Source organism: Berghia stephanieae, chromosome 6 (assembly GCF_034508935.2).
Source record: "Berghia stephanieae isolate SIO BIC M18660-M18661 chromosome 6, UCSD_Bste_1.3, whole genome shotgun sequence".
Lineage (NCBI taxonomy): Eukaryota > Metazoa > Mollusca > Gastropoda > Nudibranchia > Aeolidiidae > Berghia > Berghia stephanieae.
Window position 1 is genome coordinate 36,013,874 of NC_088365.1, and position 23,180 is coordinate 36,037,053.

The 23,180-nt window shown below is 34.0% G+C and overlaps 1 protein-coding gene across 12 annotated transcripts in view; it reads left to right on the forward strand.

Moving 5' to 3' along the window:
• Nucleotides 1-23,180, forward strand: part of LOC144974958 (plasma membrane calcium-transporting ATPase 4-like) — a 242,006-nt gene that overhangs the window by 160,343 nt on the left and 58,483 nt on the right. For 11 of the 12 annotated variants that reach the window (XM_078918512.1, XM_078918514.1, XM_078918507.1 and 8 more), the window contains 9 exons: nt 1,572-1,607; nt 12,525-12,554; nt 15,561-15,637; nt 16,589-16,709; nt 18,662-18,876; nt 19,814-19,949; nt 20,862-20,968; nt 21,257-21,355; nt 22,115-22,263. In XM_078918512.1, coding sequence (XP_078774638.1) covers nt 1,572-1,607; nt 12,525-12,554; nt 15,561-15,637; nt 16,589-16,709; nt 18,662-18,876; nt 19,814-19,949; nt 20,862-20,968; nt 21,257-21,355; nt 22,115-22,263 — 970 coding nt within the window. The remainder of the gene's footprint in view (nt 1-1,571; nt 1,608-12,524; nt 12,555-15,560; nt 15,638-16,588; nt 16,710-18,661; nt 18,877-19,813; nt 19,950-20,861; nt 20,969-21,256; nt 21,356-22,114; nt 22,264-23,180) is intronic. The other variant, XM_078918505.1, reaches the window with a different exon arrangement.

Sequence of the window (23,180 nt, forward strand, 5' to 3'; positions counted from 1 at the left end):
TGGAACCTCTGTAATCTGAATTCAGCACATTTCGTGATCTAGAATTAAATCTGGAATTATTTTGGGACTAGACTACTCGTAAATAGCCTGTATGTTGTAATTTTTTGCCAGACTTTCCTTGTTGCTTATTACGTCATAGCGTAAGCGGAAAGTTAGGCTAAAAATAGTGAAATAAACGAATATCTATACAGTATTTATATACAACAAATGACCCAAGAAAAGACTATTGTGCCATACTCTGGAAAAACCCATATTAACAATTTTGACCAGAAAACTCGTCCTTCAAATATCGATCGATTTAAATGAGCCTCGTCTTGGCAAAAACTCTCAAACCTTCGCGAAAGTCCCAGGTTTGAGAGTTTTTACCAAGATGAGGGTAATTTAAATCGATCGATATTTGAAGGACGAATTTTTTGGCCAAATTTTTTAATATGGGTTATTCCAGAGTATGGCACAATAGTCTTTTTATGGTCACCAAATTGCATAGCCTGATGATTTGCTTCACTAGCAAGTTGTAATAGTTGTGTGGTACGGAGAATAGAAATTATTTTTTTTCTTTTAAAAATTATGAAAACTCTAGTTATAGTCGGGTTTTTTTTAAAATCAGACAGTCGATAAACACTAATTCGAGAGAGTGAAATCATGTGAGAGTTGTGAGAGGAGAAACTGGAGTTGATGAATTGGAGTCTTTGACTCCGTGTAATAAAATGGTGTGCTAAATTTACCATATTATTTATTCAGCAAATCGCAAAAAAAAAATATATTTTTTAAATTCCCCTTCCCCTCCCCCGCCCTAAATCTCCCATCTTTTAAGCAGGGAAGTTTTTTAATATTTTGGTCTACCTTGAGCACCCTCTAGCCGCACGCTTTGTCTGCTGTATAGTTATAATTTGTAAAACTATATAAATGATTATAAATATTATAGGTTTAGCTCTGCCTCCTGTTGTATTAGAGGATGTTTCGGTGGTTATTCAGGCCTGCCAACTCTCATAGACTGTTATATTTCTTGGGAAAGGGATTAGATGTGTTTCTTATTTTGGGTTTTTAATTTGAAAAAGTCTTATTCTCAATTAAATTTACATGAGGTTGCTACATGAGGTCAACTCTCTGTTGAGTCATCTTATCACATTTAACCGTATTTTCAACTACTAATATTTTGTATATACTGAATTAGTAAAATGAGATTCATTTGATCTTTTTTATTATGTTTTTTTTTTACGGGGAGGAGAGAGGCTACCAAATTCCTTTTTTAAATTGTCTATTATTATTTATTATTATTATTATTATTATTATTATTATTATTATTATTATATTATTATTATTATTATTATTATTATTATTATTTTATTATTTTATTATCTATTATTATTATTATTATTATTATTATTATTATTATTATTATTATTATTATTATTATTATTATTATTATTATTATTATTATTATTATTGTTGTTGTTTTGTTTTTATTTCCCCACCATTGCTGGTTGGCAGACCTGATTAACCTGGTTGCTTAGTAATCCCGCCACACTCGTTGCTTTCTTTTTCCTCCTATTAACTCTTTTGATCTCCAGGTACCGACAAGAAAGATTTGGAGCAGAAGAAGCCACGTGAGTAATCCTTGTATTCTCTCTCAATAGTAGAAGTGTTGATAGTCATGGCTTGGTTACACACATATATAAATATATTACTATGATGTCACTGTGAATTGTGTCATGGTCAGAGTAGAGGATGGACATTTCTCTTATTATCGTTATTATCACCAGTTATTGTATTTCAAGTGTTATTTCTTAATCCAAGTCGATTTTGTTTTCAGTGATATGATTTTTTATTTTTATGTTTCTAATTGTTTGTCGTTGTTTGTTTGTTTGTTTTGTTGGGTTTTTTTTTTCTTTTCATTTATTTTCTTTTAAGTTTTTAAAACTTGTTTTAATTATGATGAACCAGGAGTGTATCGTGCGTTGTGTTTTATCCCTAAAGCCAATTTGTTGATTGGATTCTTTTCAATTTCTGTTTGGTTTTGAATCGTTTGATTAATTTATATTATTTTTTGTTATCTTAATTTTATTCATTAATTATATTAATGAATGTGAAAACAGCTTCCCCGCGATTGGATGATCGATGTGTGCACTTTTTGCCCCGCTAGTTTGTTGTGTCAGTCTTGGATTAACTCATCTCACTCAAATGAATCTCATGCTAGGGAGATGCCGCTGCCGCCACTGCTGCTGCTTACAATTATACAAGCGCGCGCGCACAAACGCATTCGATTTAACATGCGCACAAACACACATACATATATTATATCAGCCTGACACCTACTTCTCATTAACAAAATGTTTATAAAAAGCAGCAACAGAAATAGCAACGACACCAACAACATTAACAATAGCAGAAACAACAATAAAGTCATCAACTACAGCCGAAACAACAATGATAACAACAACAATAACAACATCAACAACAGTTCTGGTATTCTTGAGTGAATGCATTTGATGCCTAATTCAGTCCCTTGATTGGTGACAAAATATTAAATTGCAAGGCGTAAACAGAGGAAACTGTCATCTTAGCGTTCGCACGAGTTGGTGTGATTTGGGATGTTTGTACACTATTGAAGCCATGAAACCGTAAGAAATATTTACGTCACAGTTGTCCGTATAATAGCATTGACTGTGTCGGATACAACTCAGGGACATCGCCAGTGACAAACGCATTCCCCTAATCTGCCGTTCTTCGCCGAAGTCCCGGGTTTGAGAGTTTTTGCCAAGATGAGAGGCATTTAAATCAAATCGATCTATATTTGAAAGACGAGTTTTCTGGCCAAATGTTTAAAAATGTGTTTTTCCAGAGCACGGCTGTAAAATAATGTTTAGCAACACATCCGTGCTACAAGTTATATATTCACTAGTTTGACCATACATCATATTATTAAGAACCAGCATTTTTAAACTATGAAGTTAAATCAGACCTAAAACAATTATTAATTATTAACTATTATGCTCTTCGTAAATATAACGTATTCTTTCTCTCTCTCTCTCTCTCCTCCTCTTCTCTCTCTCTCTCTCCTCTCTCTCTCTCTCTCTCTCTCTTCTCTCTCTCTCTCTCTTTCTATCTATTGATCTATCTCACTTTCTATCTATCTGCTCTGTGATTGTTTCTTCTTTAAAATAGTAGTGAAAAAAAGCAAAAACAAAAACCCAAAAACATTAATATGCAAACTTGATATGCTATTTACATTTTTAATATAGTAACCTCAGACAAATAATAATAATATTTTTTATTATTTATGAACACATTGGTATACTTCAATTATCATTTCTATGTGTTATATTGTCGGTCTGTGTGAGTGCTACTTGTTGGTGTGTCCTTTCGTATTCTGTCACCCACTCACATTTTGTTACATTGTTAGCACGTTGTTATCAGGGCTTGATCTGTTCCAGGCGTTTGTTGGTTTGTTGGATTGATTTGTGTATTTGGTTGGTCTTTTCTGCTGTTTTGGTAACACCTTCACAAACGCACACACACACACACACACATACACACTCAGATAGAGGTAGATAGATATAGATAGATAGATAGATAGAAGAGAGAGAGAGAGAGAGAGAGAGAGAGAGAGAGAGAGAGAGAGAGAGAGGAGAGAGAGAGAGAGAGAGATTCATTGCTTGTTGAGAGTGAGACGATCGGAAGGAGCGAGACCGTAGGGGAAGGTTGCATGTTGGATTTAGATCGATAGAAAGGCAGATAATGATAGATTATGTGTAGGAGAGAATGAGGAAAGGGGGGGGGGGTCGTTAAGATATGTATAGATGTTTCCAATGGGAACTGAAGTGACACTTTATGATAGAAAGCTAAAAAACGTATTGTATAACTGTGTTGTGTGTGTGTGTGCGTGCGTGTTTCTGTCGACTTTACGGCCTGTGCCACTCTACTCTTACACAAACATTTGTCTTCTTAATTTTAGCAGAAAAATTGGGACTTTAAATATCCATCCACCCCAACTTGTTTAAAAGTCTCACTAACATTTCAGAAAGGTCCCAAGTGTGAGGATTTGTTTAAAAAGTGGGGAAGTCATTTTAATGGATGAATGTTTGAAGGAAAATAAACAGTAGTTTGTCGGAGTTCAGCAGTCCTGTCGTACAGTGTGGTCACGCCAGTACCGTGGTCGGAGTACATAGTCTTGTCGTACAGTGTGGTCACGCCAGTACCGTAGTCGGAGTACAGTAGTCCTGTCGTACAGTGTGGTCACGCCAGTACCGTGGTCGGAGTACAGCAGTCCTGTCGTATAGTGTGGTCACGCCATTACCATGGTCGGAGTACAGTAGTCTTGTTGTACAGTGTGGTCACGCCATTACCGTGGTCGGAGTACAGCAGTCTTGTCGCACTGTGTGGTCACGCCAGTGCCGCAGTCTTGCCATTCAGTGTGGCCACACCAGTAACGTGGTGGGAGTACAGCAGTCTTGTCGCACAGTGTGATCATGCTGGGGCCGTAGTCGGAGTACATCAGTCTTGTCATACAGTGGTCACGCTAGGGCCGTGGTCGGAGTACAGCAGTCTTGTACAGTTCGGCCACGCATGTGCCGTGGTTGGAGTACATTTGTCTTGTACAGTGTGGTCACGCTAGGGCCGTAGTCGGAGTACAATAGTCTTGTGGTACAGTGTGGTCATGCCAGTGCCGTGGTGGGGTACAGCAGTCTTGTCTGACAGTGTGGTCACGCTAGTGCCGTGATCGGAGTACAGTAGTCTTGTACGGTGTGGTCATGCCGGTGTCGTGGTGGGAATACAACAGTCTTGTACAGTGTGGTCACTCCAGGGCCGTGGTCGGAGTCCAGTAGTCTTATCATACAGCGGTCACGCCAGACCCGATAAAGGTTGCAGTTGTCATCCAATCAACACAACCATTTAGTAGACAATTCAAGAAAAGTAAAAACAAAATTGGTTGCTTTACCTGTTCTCCTTTCCTCGGATGATGTGTTGTTTTTGACGTACAAAGTATTGTAACGCATTAGACTTGTTTTGACCTATAGAATAAAGTACTGGGTTCGAATCCCCGTACTATCCATCTGGCGGTGTGTTCTTCCTTGGACATACGCATTACCCTATTAGATAGATACGGGCGTAAAATTGTCAAGCACATACAGATGCCCCAGGAAATTATACAAACGTCTAAAAGGCAAATAATAATATCAGGTTGTGCACTATATTTTTGTGTAACTGCACTGCGGAAATTGAATGTTACTGCAAAGTGATTAGAGTCTGGTATTAAATTCGAGAAAGAATGGCACATACTATATGTAATTATTTATTTATTTATTTTACAAACATGGTAATCCAAATTCTTATGGTTTCATTGCGGTTATAGAAAACGCGCTAAAAACACCTTAGATATTCCCCATTACCACAATATTAAAACAAACTCATACTTACGTTTGGTTATCAGACTTCTAAATATGTGCGGACAGGCTACCTGGCATGTTTGTTATTTTGTCTATAAGCAATCTGTGCTTTTAATTATTTGTTATTAATTTAATCATTCTAGAAATGGAAAGTTTGAAAACCTTTGTTAAAAAAGACGCTCACAATACATTTTCTCAATAAAACGATGATCTTTAAAAAATAAAAATTTTAAAAACTCGACATCCTCCTTTATCTTTTGTGCTGTCTTAAAGCTAGTTTGCAGATTCGTATTGAAGTCCGCTTTACAATTTTAGGCGCTGAAATGCTTTCCTTTTGTTTTGTTTTGTTTTTTCAGTAACCCTTGATGTTTTGTTTTCTTTTTGTTTTTCCTCCCTTTATTTCAATTTTTTTCACTTAAAGGGCGGTTTGGTTCTAAATTATAAGGAAAATCTTTTAAAAATTGATTTAGAGATTTTGGTGGAAAACGATATTTTATTATCTTAGAAATAATATTGTTGAAGTGCAATTTATCAAAATATACTTTAAAGGCACAGAAAACATGGTCGAAAAGGGTATAGGTGGTAAGAAAAAATGTGAAAAACTGAAAGCTTTTTGCTATTTTCTCAATAATTCATTTTTCGATGTCAAATATTTCTCAGAATCTATTCCATGAACCATGAAATTGTCCGAAAATTTCCAGTTATCACAGAGATAATGTATTATGTCACCATATAGAGTTTTTCGTTTTTTTTTTGTTGTTGTTTTTTTTTTTTGTTTTTAATAGGGAATGTGTATTTTGACTTAGAACCCAAATTATAAATTTTTAGCATAAATTTTGTCATAAAATTTTGATTCGCAATATTGTAATGTTCTAATACAAATCTCATAAGCTAAAGCTGTAAAACCTCTCTATGGTGACAGAAAATGCTACAATGGTGATAACAGGGAAGAATATGAAGGTTATTCCTTCATTAGTTTTTTTTTCGGAAAATTTGCCACATGATTGTTATGCCTTTGATGTCAGACCCCCGAATCAGGAGGCAAAACGGGTATCAACACAGATACACTGTAATGTATTTTATTTTCCGACCATGTTTTTTTAAAAAATCCTATAATGGAAAGGTGAAACAATGATTAAAACCGCCCAATACAGGTAATTGATTATATATATATTTTTAGTCAAGACCCAAACCGTCCCTTAAGTGTGAGATTGAGTGGGTTGCATCGATGGATTTTCGGGGGGGGGGGGGGGGGGGGGGGGGGGGGTTGGGTGTTGTTTTTTTCTTCTCACTGTAATATCAAAATTTGAATTGATCAATTATTCCGCCCCATAAAGTCAGCAGTAACAAATTAAATTGTTGTGGTCATTTTTTAACCATTCAATTATTTTTGAACGCCTCTCAGTTCAGTTAGAAATATGCTATATTATGTTCTTTTTATGAAAAACTCACAAAATTTCTCTAATAGAATAAGGTCTTCGCGATTTTAGCCCGTCTATAAGCTGTGCTTCATACCCCCTCCCCCCAATACATAAGATATAAATAGGGCTCATTGCTTGACAAGCATCTCGGGGTATGCCACCTGGTAAGATGGTCATTTAAATGTAGTCAATAATAGTAATGAAATAATGGAAATGCTGGTGATTAATTTGTTTTTTTGTTGTTGTTAATATTGTGTGTACATGTGTGTGTGTGTGTGTGTGTTTATGTGTGTGTGTATGTGTGTTTGTGTAAATTGATTATTATATTTCCGAGGTCAGAACGACGTCCAGCTGTTAGCCACCGATGAATATTATGATTATCATTTATAATTTATTATATCATGCACAAAGCCGCGTTCTGTCTGACCCCTACAATCTATGTATAGTTAAATGATATAGGTTATCACCGTCCTCACCTCTTCGTATTCGTCCTCCTCCTCCTCCTCCTCCTCCTCATCATCATTATCATCGTCATCATCAGCATCGATATCATCATCATCACCTTCATCATCATTGTGTCGTTATCATCATTAAATTGCTTGTTATCATCATTATCTCTAACATCCATTATGTCATCACACAAAACTCTGCCAAACGCGTTCTATCTTTATTTCCTCCCTTTATTTCATTTTTTTTACACGCACTTCGGGTGGGGTGTGGTGGGTCCCTGACTATTAATCAAATTAAACGCCGATGAGATTGACGTTGGATATCACTATCGCCCATACAAAAACGGAAACTGCACATCTGATAACAATTGCTATATTTTTTTCTCATTGTTTAAACATTTCATTATAAGCTACATCTATCTGAAAATGGTAACATATTGCCTTTCTAGCAGCTCTAGGGATTGATTTCTGTTCTATGCCGGGGAGGGGGAGAGAGAGAGAGAGAGAGAGAGGGGGGGGGGGGGGGGGCAGAGCAAATTTTGTCTTTGATCGTTAGTCAGTGCTGTCATGACCATGTTGATTAAAGTAGTGACTGGGATGCACCCTTTTGCATTTCTCTGCTTCTAAATCAGAGATTTTAAAAATCAACTTACGATGATGCTGCATATCTTAAGTCAATGCCTTTTCTTTTCACACATTTCCTCTTCTAGTTAAACAAATAAAAATTTTTTTTAAATTGGATTTTTTCAATATTTTACATATTCAGATGTTTTTTGTTGTTTTGTTTTTTGGTTTGTTTTTTTTTTTGGGGGGGGTTTATTTTTTGGGTTTTTTTTAATGTTTATTTATTTTTTTATTTTTTTTACGCCATTGACTTGTATCGTAATAGATGAGAGCGAAGTATCCGTTACAGCTTGACGCGCTACTATATTATTATTATTATTATTATTATTATTATTTATTATTATTATTATTATTATTATTATTATTATTATTATTATTATTATTATTATTATTATTATTATTATTATTATTATTATGTTGATTGTATCACGATCTCCTCTTCGAGTGTGAGTCACGATTGACATGAATATTGGCATCCCAAACGCCACTTTAAATTCATATTAGATCTTTATTTATGAGTCACACCTCGCATCACTAATTATAGTAAATCTCATTCTTTATAAAAACAACCACAACAACCGCTACCGCCGCTACCCCATCATTATCATTATCGCCGTCTTGAACTTCATCGTCATTATCATCATCGTCGTCGTCGTCATCATCATCATCCCACTACCACCATTCCACACCCTTATAATCATATGCCATTGCTTTCCCCCATGTTCCTTAAACAATATAAAAAGCACGAAAGCCAACTAGCTGCGTCAGTTTATTAATTGAATCAAATTGAATTACGTGTGTGCCTATCTCACGCCAATGTTGCTCCCCTAAGGAAACCAGAAATGATGGAGATGGGGGAGGATACCACAGCTATCGTTGTCTATCAGTCCTGATCATATTTGCATCAAATCCTCTGTGGGTTCTTTTATTCTACTTGTATTAATTATCGCAAGAGATTGATGCTAACGTTGTGTGCTCCATTTGATGAACGCCCACATGATAGAAACTCATTGCATTGTCATATATTATTATTTTATAGAGATGACATCTTTTTTTACTTACTATTACACACCCGCACACAAACACACCGTGCGCGCGCACACACACACACACATACACACACACACATATTTATATCGACACAAAAGACACAAAGTGTCCGAAAACACATAAGGCTAAGGCACGGCCAACCATTCTAAATTCAACTAACATTTATATACACACACACACACACACACACACACACACACACACACACTACACCCGTGCGAAGTTGTTATTTTCGAGCGTCTTCTCCCTCTGTATCTTAATATTAATCCAAATTGCCGATCAGATTATATTCATTTTCCTAGCACTAAGCGAATACAACAAACATCCAGCCAACTAGTTTGAAATTCCTTGTTGTAATAATTCTGTTTTGTCAACAACAACAACAGCAACTGACAACCAAAAAAAAAAAATTAATTAAAAAAAAAAAAAGCAACCTTCAAATAATATGAGAAAATTTACAAGAAGTTAAGAAAAGGAAATTGAGCAAAAGAGAAAAAAAATGGCGTCAGCTGTTGAAATTATAAAGTTTCATGTTATATGACACAATTTTCGGGATGCGGAAAGATGTAGTTCTGGCTCTCCTGTCCTCTGTTTATATCATCCATCGCGTATGCTAGGACATCTAGATTTATCAATAAACTCGCTTATGAAATGAAAATGTGATTTTTTAAAATATGAAAATTATGCCCTGTCACGGGAGTAAAATATAAAACATTGATTTAACACAATGGCTGTAGATTGGCATGTCAGCATTCAATTTTTAACCGGTTAACAGCCCTACTTTTAATTTATAAATTTGGCCAGAAAACTCATCCTTCAAATATCGATCGATTTAAATGACCCTCATCTTGGCAAAAACTTTCAAACCTGGTACTTAAGGAAGACTCGCGGAAGTCCTAGGTTGGTGAGGTTTTGCCAAGATGAGGGTCATTTAAATCGATCGATGTTTGAGGACGAGTTTTCTGACCAAATTTTTAAATACGAGTTTTTCCAGAGTACGGCAGATAATTGGTTAAATGTTCAGAAAAGATGTGTATTTGACACTCGATCCTGTTCCTATTTAAGTTGTGATCAAACAAAACAGTTCACGATCAGGTAGGCGATTCATGCACAGTATAGACTACTGAGGTGTCAAGTCACGGGGGAATACATTTACCCTTTTTACACATTTAGTCCAATTATAGGTTATCTAAATTAGCTGGATAAATAAATAGTTCAATGAGTGAATGAATAAGTAAATAAATTAATAGATAAAATTATATAAATAAATAGATGAAGAATAAATAAATAGATAAATAAATAAATAAACAGATAAACCCATTTATTGATTGATTAATTTTCGAAAATCGTTTGTATTCACTTGTCATGGTTTAACCTTATTACTGTCCTGATTTGAAAAAATTCGTCCTTCAAATTTTGATCGAGTAAATGACATTATCTTGTCAAAACTCTCAAAGAAGTCTCAGGTTACAGAGTTTTATTATTATTATTATTATTATTATTATTATTATTATTATTATTATTATTATTATTATTATTATTATTATTATTATTATTATTATTATTCGTGATGTAAAAAGCTTACTTTACTAGTCTTTGATAGCCGTTCTTAGATTAATGGAATTTGATGGTTTTTTGATAGTTAGGTCAAGTCCACACAGATATTGTATCACTGAAAATGATAGCTTTTATAGTTCTCTTTACTGTATGGTTTGTCACATATCAAGGGACATAATCGAGTCTTCAAATGGCTTTTATTCAACCCCCTCCCTCCCCCTCTTTTTTTTTTTTTTTTCTTTTTCTGTAAATGTCTTGGCTTGCCAGTGAATCATGCGATATTTATCCCACTTAGCTATTTATCACTTATCACACATGCAAACTTTATAGTAGTGTGAATGTTAAGAACAACCAATGTTAAAGTATCTTTGTGTCTGTCTTGTAGTTTTTAAAACAATTAGTATATGATCTCATTGTTTATTTCCATATTTAGTTTTTATATCATTTTAGCTTTAATTTTGATGCTTTCTTTTTTGTTTAATGTGCGTGTTGGCTATGCGTGTACGTAGGCGTGTATGTTCGCGTGTATGTGTATGTAATATGACTACTTATTATTATCATCCAAGCAATGTGACTTTGATTATTTGTTTTTACATTTATCTTATTGTTGTTATAGCGAATGTTTTGTTGGGTTTTTTCCCCCTATTAGTTGTTTAAGAAATATAAAATAAATATGATTGTGCTTAAACTGCACCATTACACAATTTTGGATTCTTTGACATCATCACTATTTATTTGAGATAATTGTGTCTAGCCCATAGTTACTGCCAATGGATTTTCAAATTGTCCAAATAATCACTCCTCCTGGTATTAAATATTGCTCGGATTTTATTTTCTTTATGACACAAAAGATATTTAGTATTGGAACATTGTACAACATCATGCATCCTTGGAGTTTAATTTGAACAATGTACAACGCCATGCATTTTAAACTTCCTCGGAGTTCCATTTAAACACTGTACAACATCATGCATTTTAAACTCCCTTGGAGTTCCATCGGAACATTGTACATTTCCATGCATTTTATTTTAAACTCCCTCATAGTCCCATCGAAACATTGTATACAACACGATGTATTTTATTCTCCCTTGGAATTCCATTGAAACATTGTACAACGGCATGCATTTTAAACTCCCTTGGAGTTCCATAGCAAAATTGTACAACACAATGCATTTTAACTCTGTCAGAGTTCCGTTGGAACATTGTACAACACCATACATTTTGAAATCCCTTGGAGTTCAATTGGAACATTGATTGTACAACACCATACATTCTAAACTACATTGGAGTTCCATTGGAACATTATACATCATGTATTTTAAACTCCCTTGGAGTTCCATTGGAACATTGTACAACACCATACATATTTTAAACTCCTTTCGAGTTCCATTGGAACATCATGCATTTTAAGCTCCCTTGAAATTCCGTTGGAACATTGTGCAACACCATGCATTTTAAACTCCCTTGGAGTTTCATTTGAACATTGTACATCACCATGCATTTTAAACTTAATGGGAGTTCCATTTGAACATTGTACAACACCATGCATTTTAAATTCCCTTGGAGTTCCATTTGAACATTGTAAATACCATGTATTTTTAAATCCGCTTGTGTCAAAACTTTGTGAACAATGTTCATGATCTGGAGGGCTGATTATTTCGGTCATTGGCATACACTGAAGATAACCATGGCCATCTGATTATAAAATTTAGGGTCTAGTTATGATTTTTATGAGATTGTTACTTATATTTCTTCAAGGCAATCAGACTATCAGAATGACATTAAATTATGTGATATTATGATAATTATTAATACTATCTCTATTAATTTGCATAAACTATAAATACTATCTACCCTAAAGTAATTGCTAGTCTCTTCTGCTTGTTTCTATTTTCTTCCTTTAAAAAAAATTTTGTTGTTTTTTTTTTATGTATGTAAAAAAAAACGTGATTATAGATTTTATGTACCTTTGTTTTATTTTTTTTTCTGTTTTATTTTTCGCTCCATTCATCCCATCGTGATCATTGCATCCATAGTCATCCCTTGTGATGGTGACGGAAAAGCCGGTAGGTTGACTACTATAAAATGTTACTATTTATTGTCGTCGTTATTGTTATTGTTGTTGTTATTTTGTCTGTGTTGTTCTGTCTATCTCTTATGTTTGTCTTGTTTATAATTTGGTGTTTTAGTTTTATAGGGCTTATTTGTTTGGATTTTTAAAAAAAATTCTTTTGTTTTGAGAGACGGGCAGAGAGGAGTGGCCTTAGGTCTTGTTTGGCCTTTTAAAAATGATAATATTGGGGTGGGAGGAGGGGGAGTCCATTTGATTTCATATTGTCATTTTCATATTGACATGTGCTAATGTGAATAGGAATCATATAAATGTCTGTCAACGGCAGTGTCTCTGTTCATGTTTTTGTTTTGTGCATTTTTAGGTGTGTGGAAGAGGGCGAAAGAGGGGTCTCATAAGTAAATTTAAACAATGATAAGATTTGTTATGCTCTGCCCTGGGCGAACATAATACCTTTACCACCACCAATTTGTCGAAAAATCTCATACCCAAGATTTCTTTGGCCAAAATGTAAAACGGTGTTGTATCATATATGTGAGTGCTTATCTTGGGATTTATATCAGTCTCTTCAGTTTTTGGTTTTAAATTTGTTTTTGTTTTCCCCTCCCCTCTCTCTCTCTCTCTCTCTCTCTCTCTCTCTCTCTCTCTCTCTCTCTCTCTCTCTCTCTCATCTCTTCTTCTCTTCTCTCTCTCTCTCTCTGTCTCTCTCATCTCTCTCTCTCTCTCTCTCTCTCTCTCTCTCTCTCTCCTCTCTCTCTCTCTCTCTCTCTCTCTCTCTCTCTCTCTCTCTCTCTCTCTCTCTCTCTCTCTCTCTCTCTCTCTCTCTCTCTCTCTCTCTCTCTCTCTCTCTCTCTCTCTCTCTCTCTCTCTCTCTCTCTCTCTCTCTCTCTCTCTCTCTCCTCTCTCTCTCTCTCTCTCTCTCTCTTCTCTCTCTCTCTCTCTCTCTCTCTCTCTCTCTCTCTCTCTCTCTCTCTCTCCTCTCTCTCTCTCTCTCTCTCTCTCTCTTCTCTCTCTCTCTCTCTCTCTCTCTCTCTCTCTCTCTCTCTCTCTCTCTCTCTCTCTCTCTCTCCTCTCTCTCTCTCTCTCTCTCTCTCTCTCTCTTCTCCCCTCTTCTCTCTCTCTCTCTCTCTCTCTCTCTCTCTCTCTCTCTCTTCTCCCCTCCCCCCCCTCTCTCTCTTCCCCTCTCTCTCTCTCTCTCTCTCTCTCTCTCGTTTTATTATTTTCTCTTGTGGATGTGGTCTGTCTCGTCTGTCTCTTAGATAAAAATATGCCGAAATTCAAAACATTTATATTTGATTTAAATAATTTATTATATAATCTCGACACAGAAACAGTTAACTCTAACATTAAATTTAGGTATTATTCACGTGTGCAGTGAACATTCAGCATGTTGCATGTTGGCCTGTAGTTTGGAGAATGTAATAGGAACATTGGCTACAAACTCAATTTTTGTTTGTTAAGTGGAGCTTTACACATATGGCGAAAGTGAATTAAAAATCCCAGGCTTCATGTAGTCAAAAAAAAGTTCTTCTAAAATTTTTTAAACTGTAGATCCCAGAAATAAATTACATGTGCTTTTTCGGCCTCCTATTTCTCGTTTCAACATTTTTTTCTTCTTTGAAGTTGAAAGAAAAGACAAACGAACATAAAAAAAATAATAATAAAAATCCATTCATTATAATTATTATTATGCGGAGGATAAAAGCTCATAGATAAATTATAAATAAATAACAGGATAATCAAGTTCGTTTCCTTAAAAAAAAATATTCTTTAAAATTTAGTTGTCTCCCTTTTCATTACTGTCTAGAATAATATCTATTGATATAGCATTACCCGATCCGTTACTGAGCATACCATTTTATTATATATGAGTATTATTATTATTATTATTATTATTATTATTATTATTATTATTATTATTATTATTATTATTATTATTATTATTATTACTATTACCATTATTATTACTATTATTATTGTTACGATTGCTATTACTATTTTATTGTTAGTTTTAATTCTCAGTATCTTTCATTATTTTGTTCCAGTGAATTAGTTTATTTGATTTACCATTTTTTGGAATAAGGTTAATAATGAGCTGTAAATAGACTGGGACACAATAACACATTATTTTACCACTTATCTTTAAGATTGGATGAATTCCAGCACCTTTTTTGTGTGTGGGCAAGAAGGGGTGGTGGGTGGCATCAGTTTGAAATTAGAAAAAAGAAATAAGTCGAAACTCGTGTTTCTGAAGCTTGTTTCCATCAAACTACACCCACTATTCATATTGTCAACTTTTATCAGCTATATTGCACTGGCACTATGTTCTGCTAGTTACTAATGTATATTACAACCCCATATGTAAATATATATATCAACCCGCTTCAAACTACCTTATGTATAATCCATAGAAGTGGTTTATTGGTAATAATCTTGCCCCCATTTCCCTCTGCTAATTCACGTCACATGATTTATTTCTTTCATTTTTAATCCTAGCACCCATTTAAAGTGACAACTTTTTTTTTTTGTGTATGAGTTTAGCTTAAAGTGCTCCATTTGGGATTGTTTCCATCTGTGGAATTCATGCCCTTAGAACTCTCATGTCTAACACCATACAGATAGATTCATCACCTCAGTTAACTGGTTTATTCATTTTATATATAGTGTGTATGCATCTATGAAGACTTGAAAATTGAGGCTTTGTATGATTTTGAATTAAATCAATCACAGGCAGTATTTCATTTTACTCCAACCTGTCATGGGATCTTACTGTTTTGTTGCAAGCACCATTAAACTTTTATAAAAGAGAAGCTGTGACACCGATGCCATTTGGGCTTAAAATTGATGCCTCAGTCACACCAGAAACACTCTTGTTGAAAACAGTAAATTTGACCATCAGGTAAAGTAAAATCGAACATCACCTATAGCGTATATATGATGATTGAAATGTATCAAGTGATTAAAGAATATATGGTGAAACATTGGTCATTTCCCTATTCAGAACATGTTGCTCTTCGCATTCAAGAAACCAATAGTAACTCTCACGGGGCCAGCAATGCACACGGAGAGGGTAATCAGGTGAGTACTTTCTTCTCATTACCACAAATTGACTCAAGTTAAATGCATGTTTATCTCTTGTGAGCCTATCATAGTGGGCAGGGAGGTACTTACTATGTCTTCTATTCCCCTTTATCTGTTTTGCCAACATGCTTTCTGTCTTTGTCTTGGAATGAGATTACTTGGTTTTGTCCTGACCCTGACCGGAGTCCTGGCTGGGAGGGAAACAGTCAAATGCATAGTTAATTGTTTTGGGAGATGATCTTTTTTTCCTTGTAAATCATCTCTCTGTTATGTATTATTATATTTGTTATTTGTAATGTATAATGTAAGCATTTGAGTGTATTCCTCTTTGTTGGATTTTGTGCTTGTGTCCGGATGAGACTTATAGGTGATCTCAAACTAAGTACTTTGGTGGTATACTCTTGGAATCTACATCTGATCCCTATTTGTTCCCAGTTCCCCTTTGTCTTACTTTCTCTTGGCTGCTTTAATTGTAATTCTAGAACTTTTTACTATCCCATTTTCTTCCTTTTTACTGGCGCTGATGTAACCTAATTGTGTCGCAAGCGCTGTAAAATCCTTAAAAACAAACAAACAAACAATATCTCTTGTTAGGCACATTTTAACATTTCAATAAGTATCATGTTTCATTTATTCCTCTAGGTAGCCATATGAATTTAAATTTCCTTTTCACACAGTACAAGTCTCCTCTTGTACACCTTTTTTTTGCTCTAAAGATACTTTCTTTACACTGACTCCAGCTGGATACTTATTCACACCTAAGTTAAGTTGGGTAATATTTGTAAAGTGCCTTACCTGAGGACCAGCATTTTACCATCTGTTTCTCATGTCAAGGAATATCTTGCAATTATTTAAAGTATTGAACGTTTTGTATTGGATGAAAATGAAATTCCAAGAAATGATTCCTATTCCTTTGTCAATCCTATAAAACAACATCTCTTTCTCCAGGCAAATAATAGTAAAGCTGAAACAGACAAACCGGAGCCAGAGAAAAAGACCAGCTCAAGGAAAGAGAAGTCTGTCTTACAAACTAAACTCACTCGCTTGGCTATACAGATTGGTTATGCCGGTAAGGATCTCTCTCTCTCTCTCTCTCTCGCTCTCTCTCTCTCTCTCTCTCTCTCTCTCTCTTTCTCTCTCTCTCTCTCTCTCTCTCTCTCTCTCTCTCTCTCTCTCTCTCTCTCTCTCTCTCTCACACACACACACAAGCCTTCCACCATCCAACTATTTAACATATTAAAAAGAATAAAGTAATATATATATATATATATATATATATATATATATATATATATATATATATAATATATATATATATATATATATATATATATATATATATATATATATATATATACATATCCTGTGATCATCGTCTGCTCAAATAAAATAACTAATAAATTAAGAATTCTCGGAATAAATAAGTTTTTAAGTGTTTCCTGAAAGCGAGTTCAGTAGGGACGTCACGAAGAGATAGGGGAGATTGTTCCGGGCAGTCGGTGCAAAGTGACTTTTTGGCACTTTAAGTAGACGATGATCACCTGATCTCAATGCACGGTGCGGAACGTATGGTTCGACAAGGTCATCGAGATAAGAAGGGACAGATCTACTGGACAGATAGAGTTGAGGATGTGGCCATAAGTTAAGCCTGGGTTTTATCCACCCGAAACCATCACATTGAAAGCATCAGAGAGGCAATAATAATACTTGATGTCATAAATAGATGAAAACTGTTGAAAACAGTGTAGATCTGAAATCCTTAAAGTAATTAAGTGAATACATTATTTCGAATGCAACGATTTACTTAAAAACGCCAAACTGACAACTTTTTACAATGTCGAAATTGTTTGTTTTTGAGAGTGTTAGTGTCGTCGGTATATATTTTATGATATCTGTTTGATTCAACGAACTTTCAAACTGACTTTAAATTATAAAAGGAAATCAAGTTATCTGTTTATCTATTTGCACTTAGCTAGCCTGCCGACAGCTTTATGATTAATCTCTATAGAGTGACAAATGTCATGCTTCAGTTTAGACTAGGTTACAATTAAGATTGTCACTGTGTAATATATTCCATTCAAATTTATTTCTTTACCTCAATTTTAGATGTGTATCCACTGTTGATGGATATTGACTCTAGGAGTAACATTTCTTATTTTCAAATCTTTCAGTAGAGTTGTGCGCTGTATAATTTTTTTTATTGACTCAAATAATGTTCTCCATAAGGCTATATTTTTTAAAGAAAGGATATCCCGTTAAAATCAGCTTTTTGTGAAATTCCATCTATGTAGAGAACCATTTACCAAACTGTGACTAGTAAAATTCATCTACACAAGTAGTATAAAAACTCTCATTTTTGGTCATTTGGATTTTAACCAGTTAACTGCCGTACTCTGGAAAAACACATATTTCAAATTTACCCAGAAAACTCGTCCTTCAATAATTGATCGATAAGTGACCCTCATCTTGGCAAAAACTCTCAATCCTTGGACTTAATGAAGTCCCAGGTTTGAGAGTTTTTACCAAGATGAGGGTTATTTAAATTGATCAATATTTGAAGGACAAGTTTTCTGGGCAAATTTTTAAGTATTGTCTTTCCAGAGTATGACAGTTAACTGGTTAAAATAACTTTTTGGCATCAGGTTCAGAATTAAAACTGTTTTGAGATGACATATTACAAATATGTTTTGTTTTCAAGAGGGATTATGGGATCTTTTTAATTCGTTAATGTCCAATTTAGGTAGCAGGTATTAAACAGTTAAGTTATGTCATATTTACTCGTATTTATCCTTCTTATTACAAGACAGCCAATAGGTAATACTTGGAACAACGTGAGATGGTTCAAATTGGTAATAATCTTAAGATGACTAAATTAGAATTTTTAAAAGGCAAGCGCCCATTACTTCACAAAAAGTCTCAGAATTTTGAGCCATTTGTATTATTTTATCATAAATTATCTTTTTTTTAAAAAAATATTTAAATATCACTAAATTCCAAATTTGTTATGTCATTTACTTTCAGGTACAATAATTGCTGTCTTGACAGTAGTGATCCTCATTGTTCAATTTTGTATCCGTGAGTTTGTCATTCGAGGTAAATCTTGGGAGAAAGAGGACACAACTCGCAACATTGAGATGTTTGTCAAGTACTTCATTATTGGTGTGACAGTTTTAGTGGTGGCTGTACCCGAAGGTCTACCCTTGGCTGTCACATTGGCCTTAGCCTATTCTGTCAAGGTATTTATTCAATTTGTTTATTTGTCTATTCATTTATTTAAGTTGTTTAGATTCTTTATTTTTTAGGGTTTTTTAAATAATTATTTGGGGGCGGGGGGAGGGGGTGTTTTGGTTTGTTTTGTTTTTTTTGTTCTTTTTTTATTTTTTATTATTTAGTGGATTTTTTCCCCTTTCTTTTTCTGGGGTTTTTTGGGGGTTTTGTTGTTTTTTTTTTGTTTTTTTTTTTCATTTTTAGTCTCTTGCCCCACTGTCCACTCAGCAATCGCTGGGTCTGATTTTGAAACAGATAGAAGATAGTTAAAGACAGAATAACATCATATCAAGAGGAAAGCAGGCAGTTGTTTGTGCTTTTCTTTTTAGCCACTAAACAGCAACCGGGTTAAACTCCAGCTCAATAGACTCGTTGACTCTAATTTCAGAAAGCAGCTTTTTTTTCATTATTATTTAACTCTCTCCTTACCTTACATTTTCAGAATTTTACCAAAAATTTACACCCACCCTAACAAAAATAGATTTATTTATTCAAATAGAAAAGCAAAAAGCACATTCTATCTTTAATATTCTTCATCAAAATACGCTCTTCAAGACAGTGTCAAATTTGTATAGCTATAACAAAATATTCTCTTTAATTGATGTGATGTAGAAAAGAAATCAGAATGAGAAAATTGTTGGTTGAATCATAACGGATGTGACAAGTTTTCTATGGTTGATAAGAAGAGGGTTAAGAAGCCTGAAAAGGATGGTTAAAGTCAATGAAACTGAAATGCATTGAACATTACAGATTTTAAAACTCTTATCCCCCTTCCTCCTCCATACTATTTTAGATAATGTTAAGGTAGCATGGAGAAGAAGGAGGAGCCTCTGTTATACTAAATAATTAAAAACTTGGATACTTTCTAAAGCCTATATATTCATATAACTTTTTCTGTCTTTACAGAAAATGATGCACGACAATAATTTAGTACGACATTTAGATGCTTGTGAGACTATGGGTAATGCCACTGCTATCTGTTCAGACAAAACAGGAACCTTGACAACCAACAGGATGACTGTGGTACAGAGTTACATAGGACGTAAGTGATGGATACATTTTTGACACAAATTGACTATTTTTTTGGGTCCAAAACTTTAAAATGTTCTGTTCAGATAAATAAAGGTTGAAATTCTACAATTTAGAGGTTTCCAGACAAAATGCGACCCCTCATGTCATTCTGGTACTAAAGTAGTAAGACGGAGCCTGAAATGGAATTTTTATTTTGAATTGGATACAAATGATCAAAAATGAATTTAACTTGATATGCTTTCCTGAAAGAGAAATAGTGTAGTTCATTGAAATGATAAAAAAATAAAGAAGTATAAAAATTATTCAAATTTTTTTCAGTTTTCAATCATTTCACTATATTGGTTCATATGTTCATTCATCCGAGTGTACACATTTTAGTATGGAAGTTGGAGATGTGTGTAGATTTGGACACTAAATAGGCTTAAGTGAGAGTAATGAATATGAAAGAGGTGAATTCAACGACTTTAAAAATGTATTGTGATAAAATTATCAAACTAGAGATTGGTTCGTAAAAAATATTTTAAAATTATACTTTGAATGTAGACTTCAATATTTGGAGAGAGTGACACCTTCGAGACAGTAATCAATGATCTTTTGGGAAAGGGAAGCTTAAGAAATTCAGCGAAAAATATAAAAAAATATTTCACCAATTGTGTGTTACACGTTAGATTTTACCGAGATTATTTTGTCATGATTTGACTTTTTATGTGAAGTGTTCACACAGTTCAACTTTAAGTAGTAGTCCACATTTTATACACAGTTGTCTACTTAACATGGAGCCTTTGCAGATCATAAGAAGCAGAAGAGGTAACAGTTATGTTTTAAAATGTTATGTTTATTTGTAATGTTTTTTTTCAGATGTCGTGTGGTTTTCTTTTATTTCATTTTATAACATGTCCCAATCTTTTTATTTTGTTTGCAGAGGATCATTTGAAATCCATACCAAGATTCCAAAACATTGATAAAAAAGTGGGTCAGTTACTCCTAGAGTCAATATCCATCAACAGTGGATACACATCCAAAATTGAGGTAAAGAAATGAATTTGAATGGAATATATTACACAGTGACAATCTTAATTGTAACCTAGTCTAAACTGAAGCATGACTTTTCTCACTCTATAGAGATTAACTATTAAGCTGTCGGCAGGCCAGCTAAGTGCAAAGTGAAATATAATCAATATTAAACCTGAAAGATAAAGTTATGTAAGTAAATGCACAGTATCACATATTCATAATGTAATGTTAGAAATTTTATAAAATTAATCATAATTTAACTTTATTCTACATTTCTTTTCCTTTTTATTCCTTTATCATCAGAAACCGGAGGGAGAGAATGCCTTACCAAAACAATTGGGTAACAAGACAGAGTGTGCCCTTCTTGGATTTGTGCTAGCAATGGGACAGAGTTATGACGCTGTAAGTATGACGTTTCATTTTTTTAAAGAAGATTAGACTATTATAGCCACCTTGTATAGCACGCATTCATGACTAGGTCAAGCTTTATGCGCTTTAATGCCAGAATTGAATTTTGCTGGGAATTCATTTTTTTGTATATAAAATTTTATATATTTTCAACTGTAGAACATGGAGATGGAGCAGGCTTTATACTACTGCCTAAGAGAACAAAGATCATGGAAACTGAAAATAAAATTTGGATAGTGCATACAAATAATCATTTGTTGGAGAGAAAGATAAAGGGAGTAAATGTGACTCATAAATAAGGGAACAACACAGAACAAATGACGTTTCAGCCTTTGGCCTTTTTCAAGTAAACGTGATATTATATTATATATATATATATATATATATATATATATATATATATATATATATTATATATATATATATATATATATATATATATAGTTAGGTAAAAATCTGTGTGTGTGTGTGTGTGTGTGTGTGTGTGCATGCACGGGAAGAGAGAGAGCGAGCGACAATGAGATGAAGTAATGAGATCAAAACTGTATATATCAAGAATAAGGTAGGGGGACTCATTTAGACACCTCTAGTTTTTGGTTTTACACATCATTTGTTGATTTTACAGTAATGTAATATATATTATGACCAGACCAATATACTCTATCATAGCCAATTAAGCTGTCATTTTGGATTATGACAGATCCAATCTGTTGAAATTTGTTTTGTCTTATTTGCTATAAATTTTGTTCATAGATCCGTGCCGAGTACCCAGAAGAGTGCCTTGTCAAAGTGTACACATTTAACTCGGATAGGAAGTCAATGAGTACTGTTATCAAGGTGAATGCCAATGAAAATCTCTACAGGTTCTTCTGTAAAGGTGCCTCAGAAGTTGTGGTCAAAAAGTAAGTCATTTTCTCAACATTTTTTGAATAGCAATTGAGGGTTGAAAATAGAAATTACTTTGATGGTGAAGGATAATGGAAAGAAATGTAAACCTGGATACCTGATTGCATCAGGCTAACCATTCGATTGAAAGACTTTATCAACTGTTATGGGTTTTTCCAAATGAAAAATAATGTTCTCTCTCAGAATATGACAGTGAATATAATCAGATCCAGACAGGAGTTTAGAAATTAGTTGACCTGAAATGAATTTTAAAAAGAGAAAATTTAGCATTTATACAGCACAATTTCCTCTTAACATGCTCAAAGCGCTTTACAAGAGCTCCCTAGCCAATAACAACACTTAACATGTAAGACGAGACATGAAGGGGTTCATTTCGTAAAAAATATTAACTGGAATAAAAATAATGATGACAGACTTGCCAACCAGTATGATTTCTCATATTTGAGGTCCACAATATGATCAGATGGAAATATTGACTAAAATATGCGAAATTCAAAAAGTCAAGAGTTAGTAACAAAAAAGGGGAAACTGATAAAAGTAGAATAATTGGGAGGTCATTAAATATCGCCTCTGCCTTCATGAGAACCTGAGTAGCCAGACAGATGATTGTCATTGGAATTGTAAAATTTTCCTCCTCTCTACTAACTTGATAAGTCTCCATAAATTCAGTGAATGTTAAATTTGAAATTTGATATGGCTGCACATATTCAAATTATGATTTTTGGCGGAAAAATATTAGAAAATTACAATAGATATTTAGAAAAATATGATACATCTTTTCAAATGGTTGATGTTGGATGGCAAGTCTGTGATGATGATGTTAATGATGGTGATAATAATAGTAATAATAATAATGATTATAATAATAATAATATTTATTATATATTTATTTATTTTATTATATGCCCTTTCG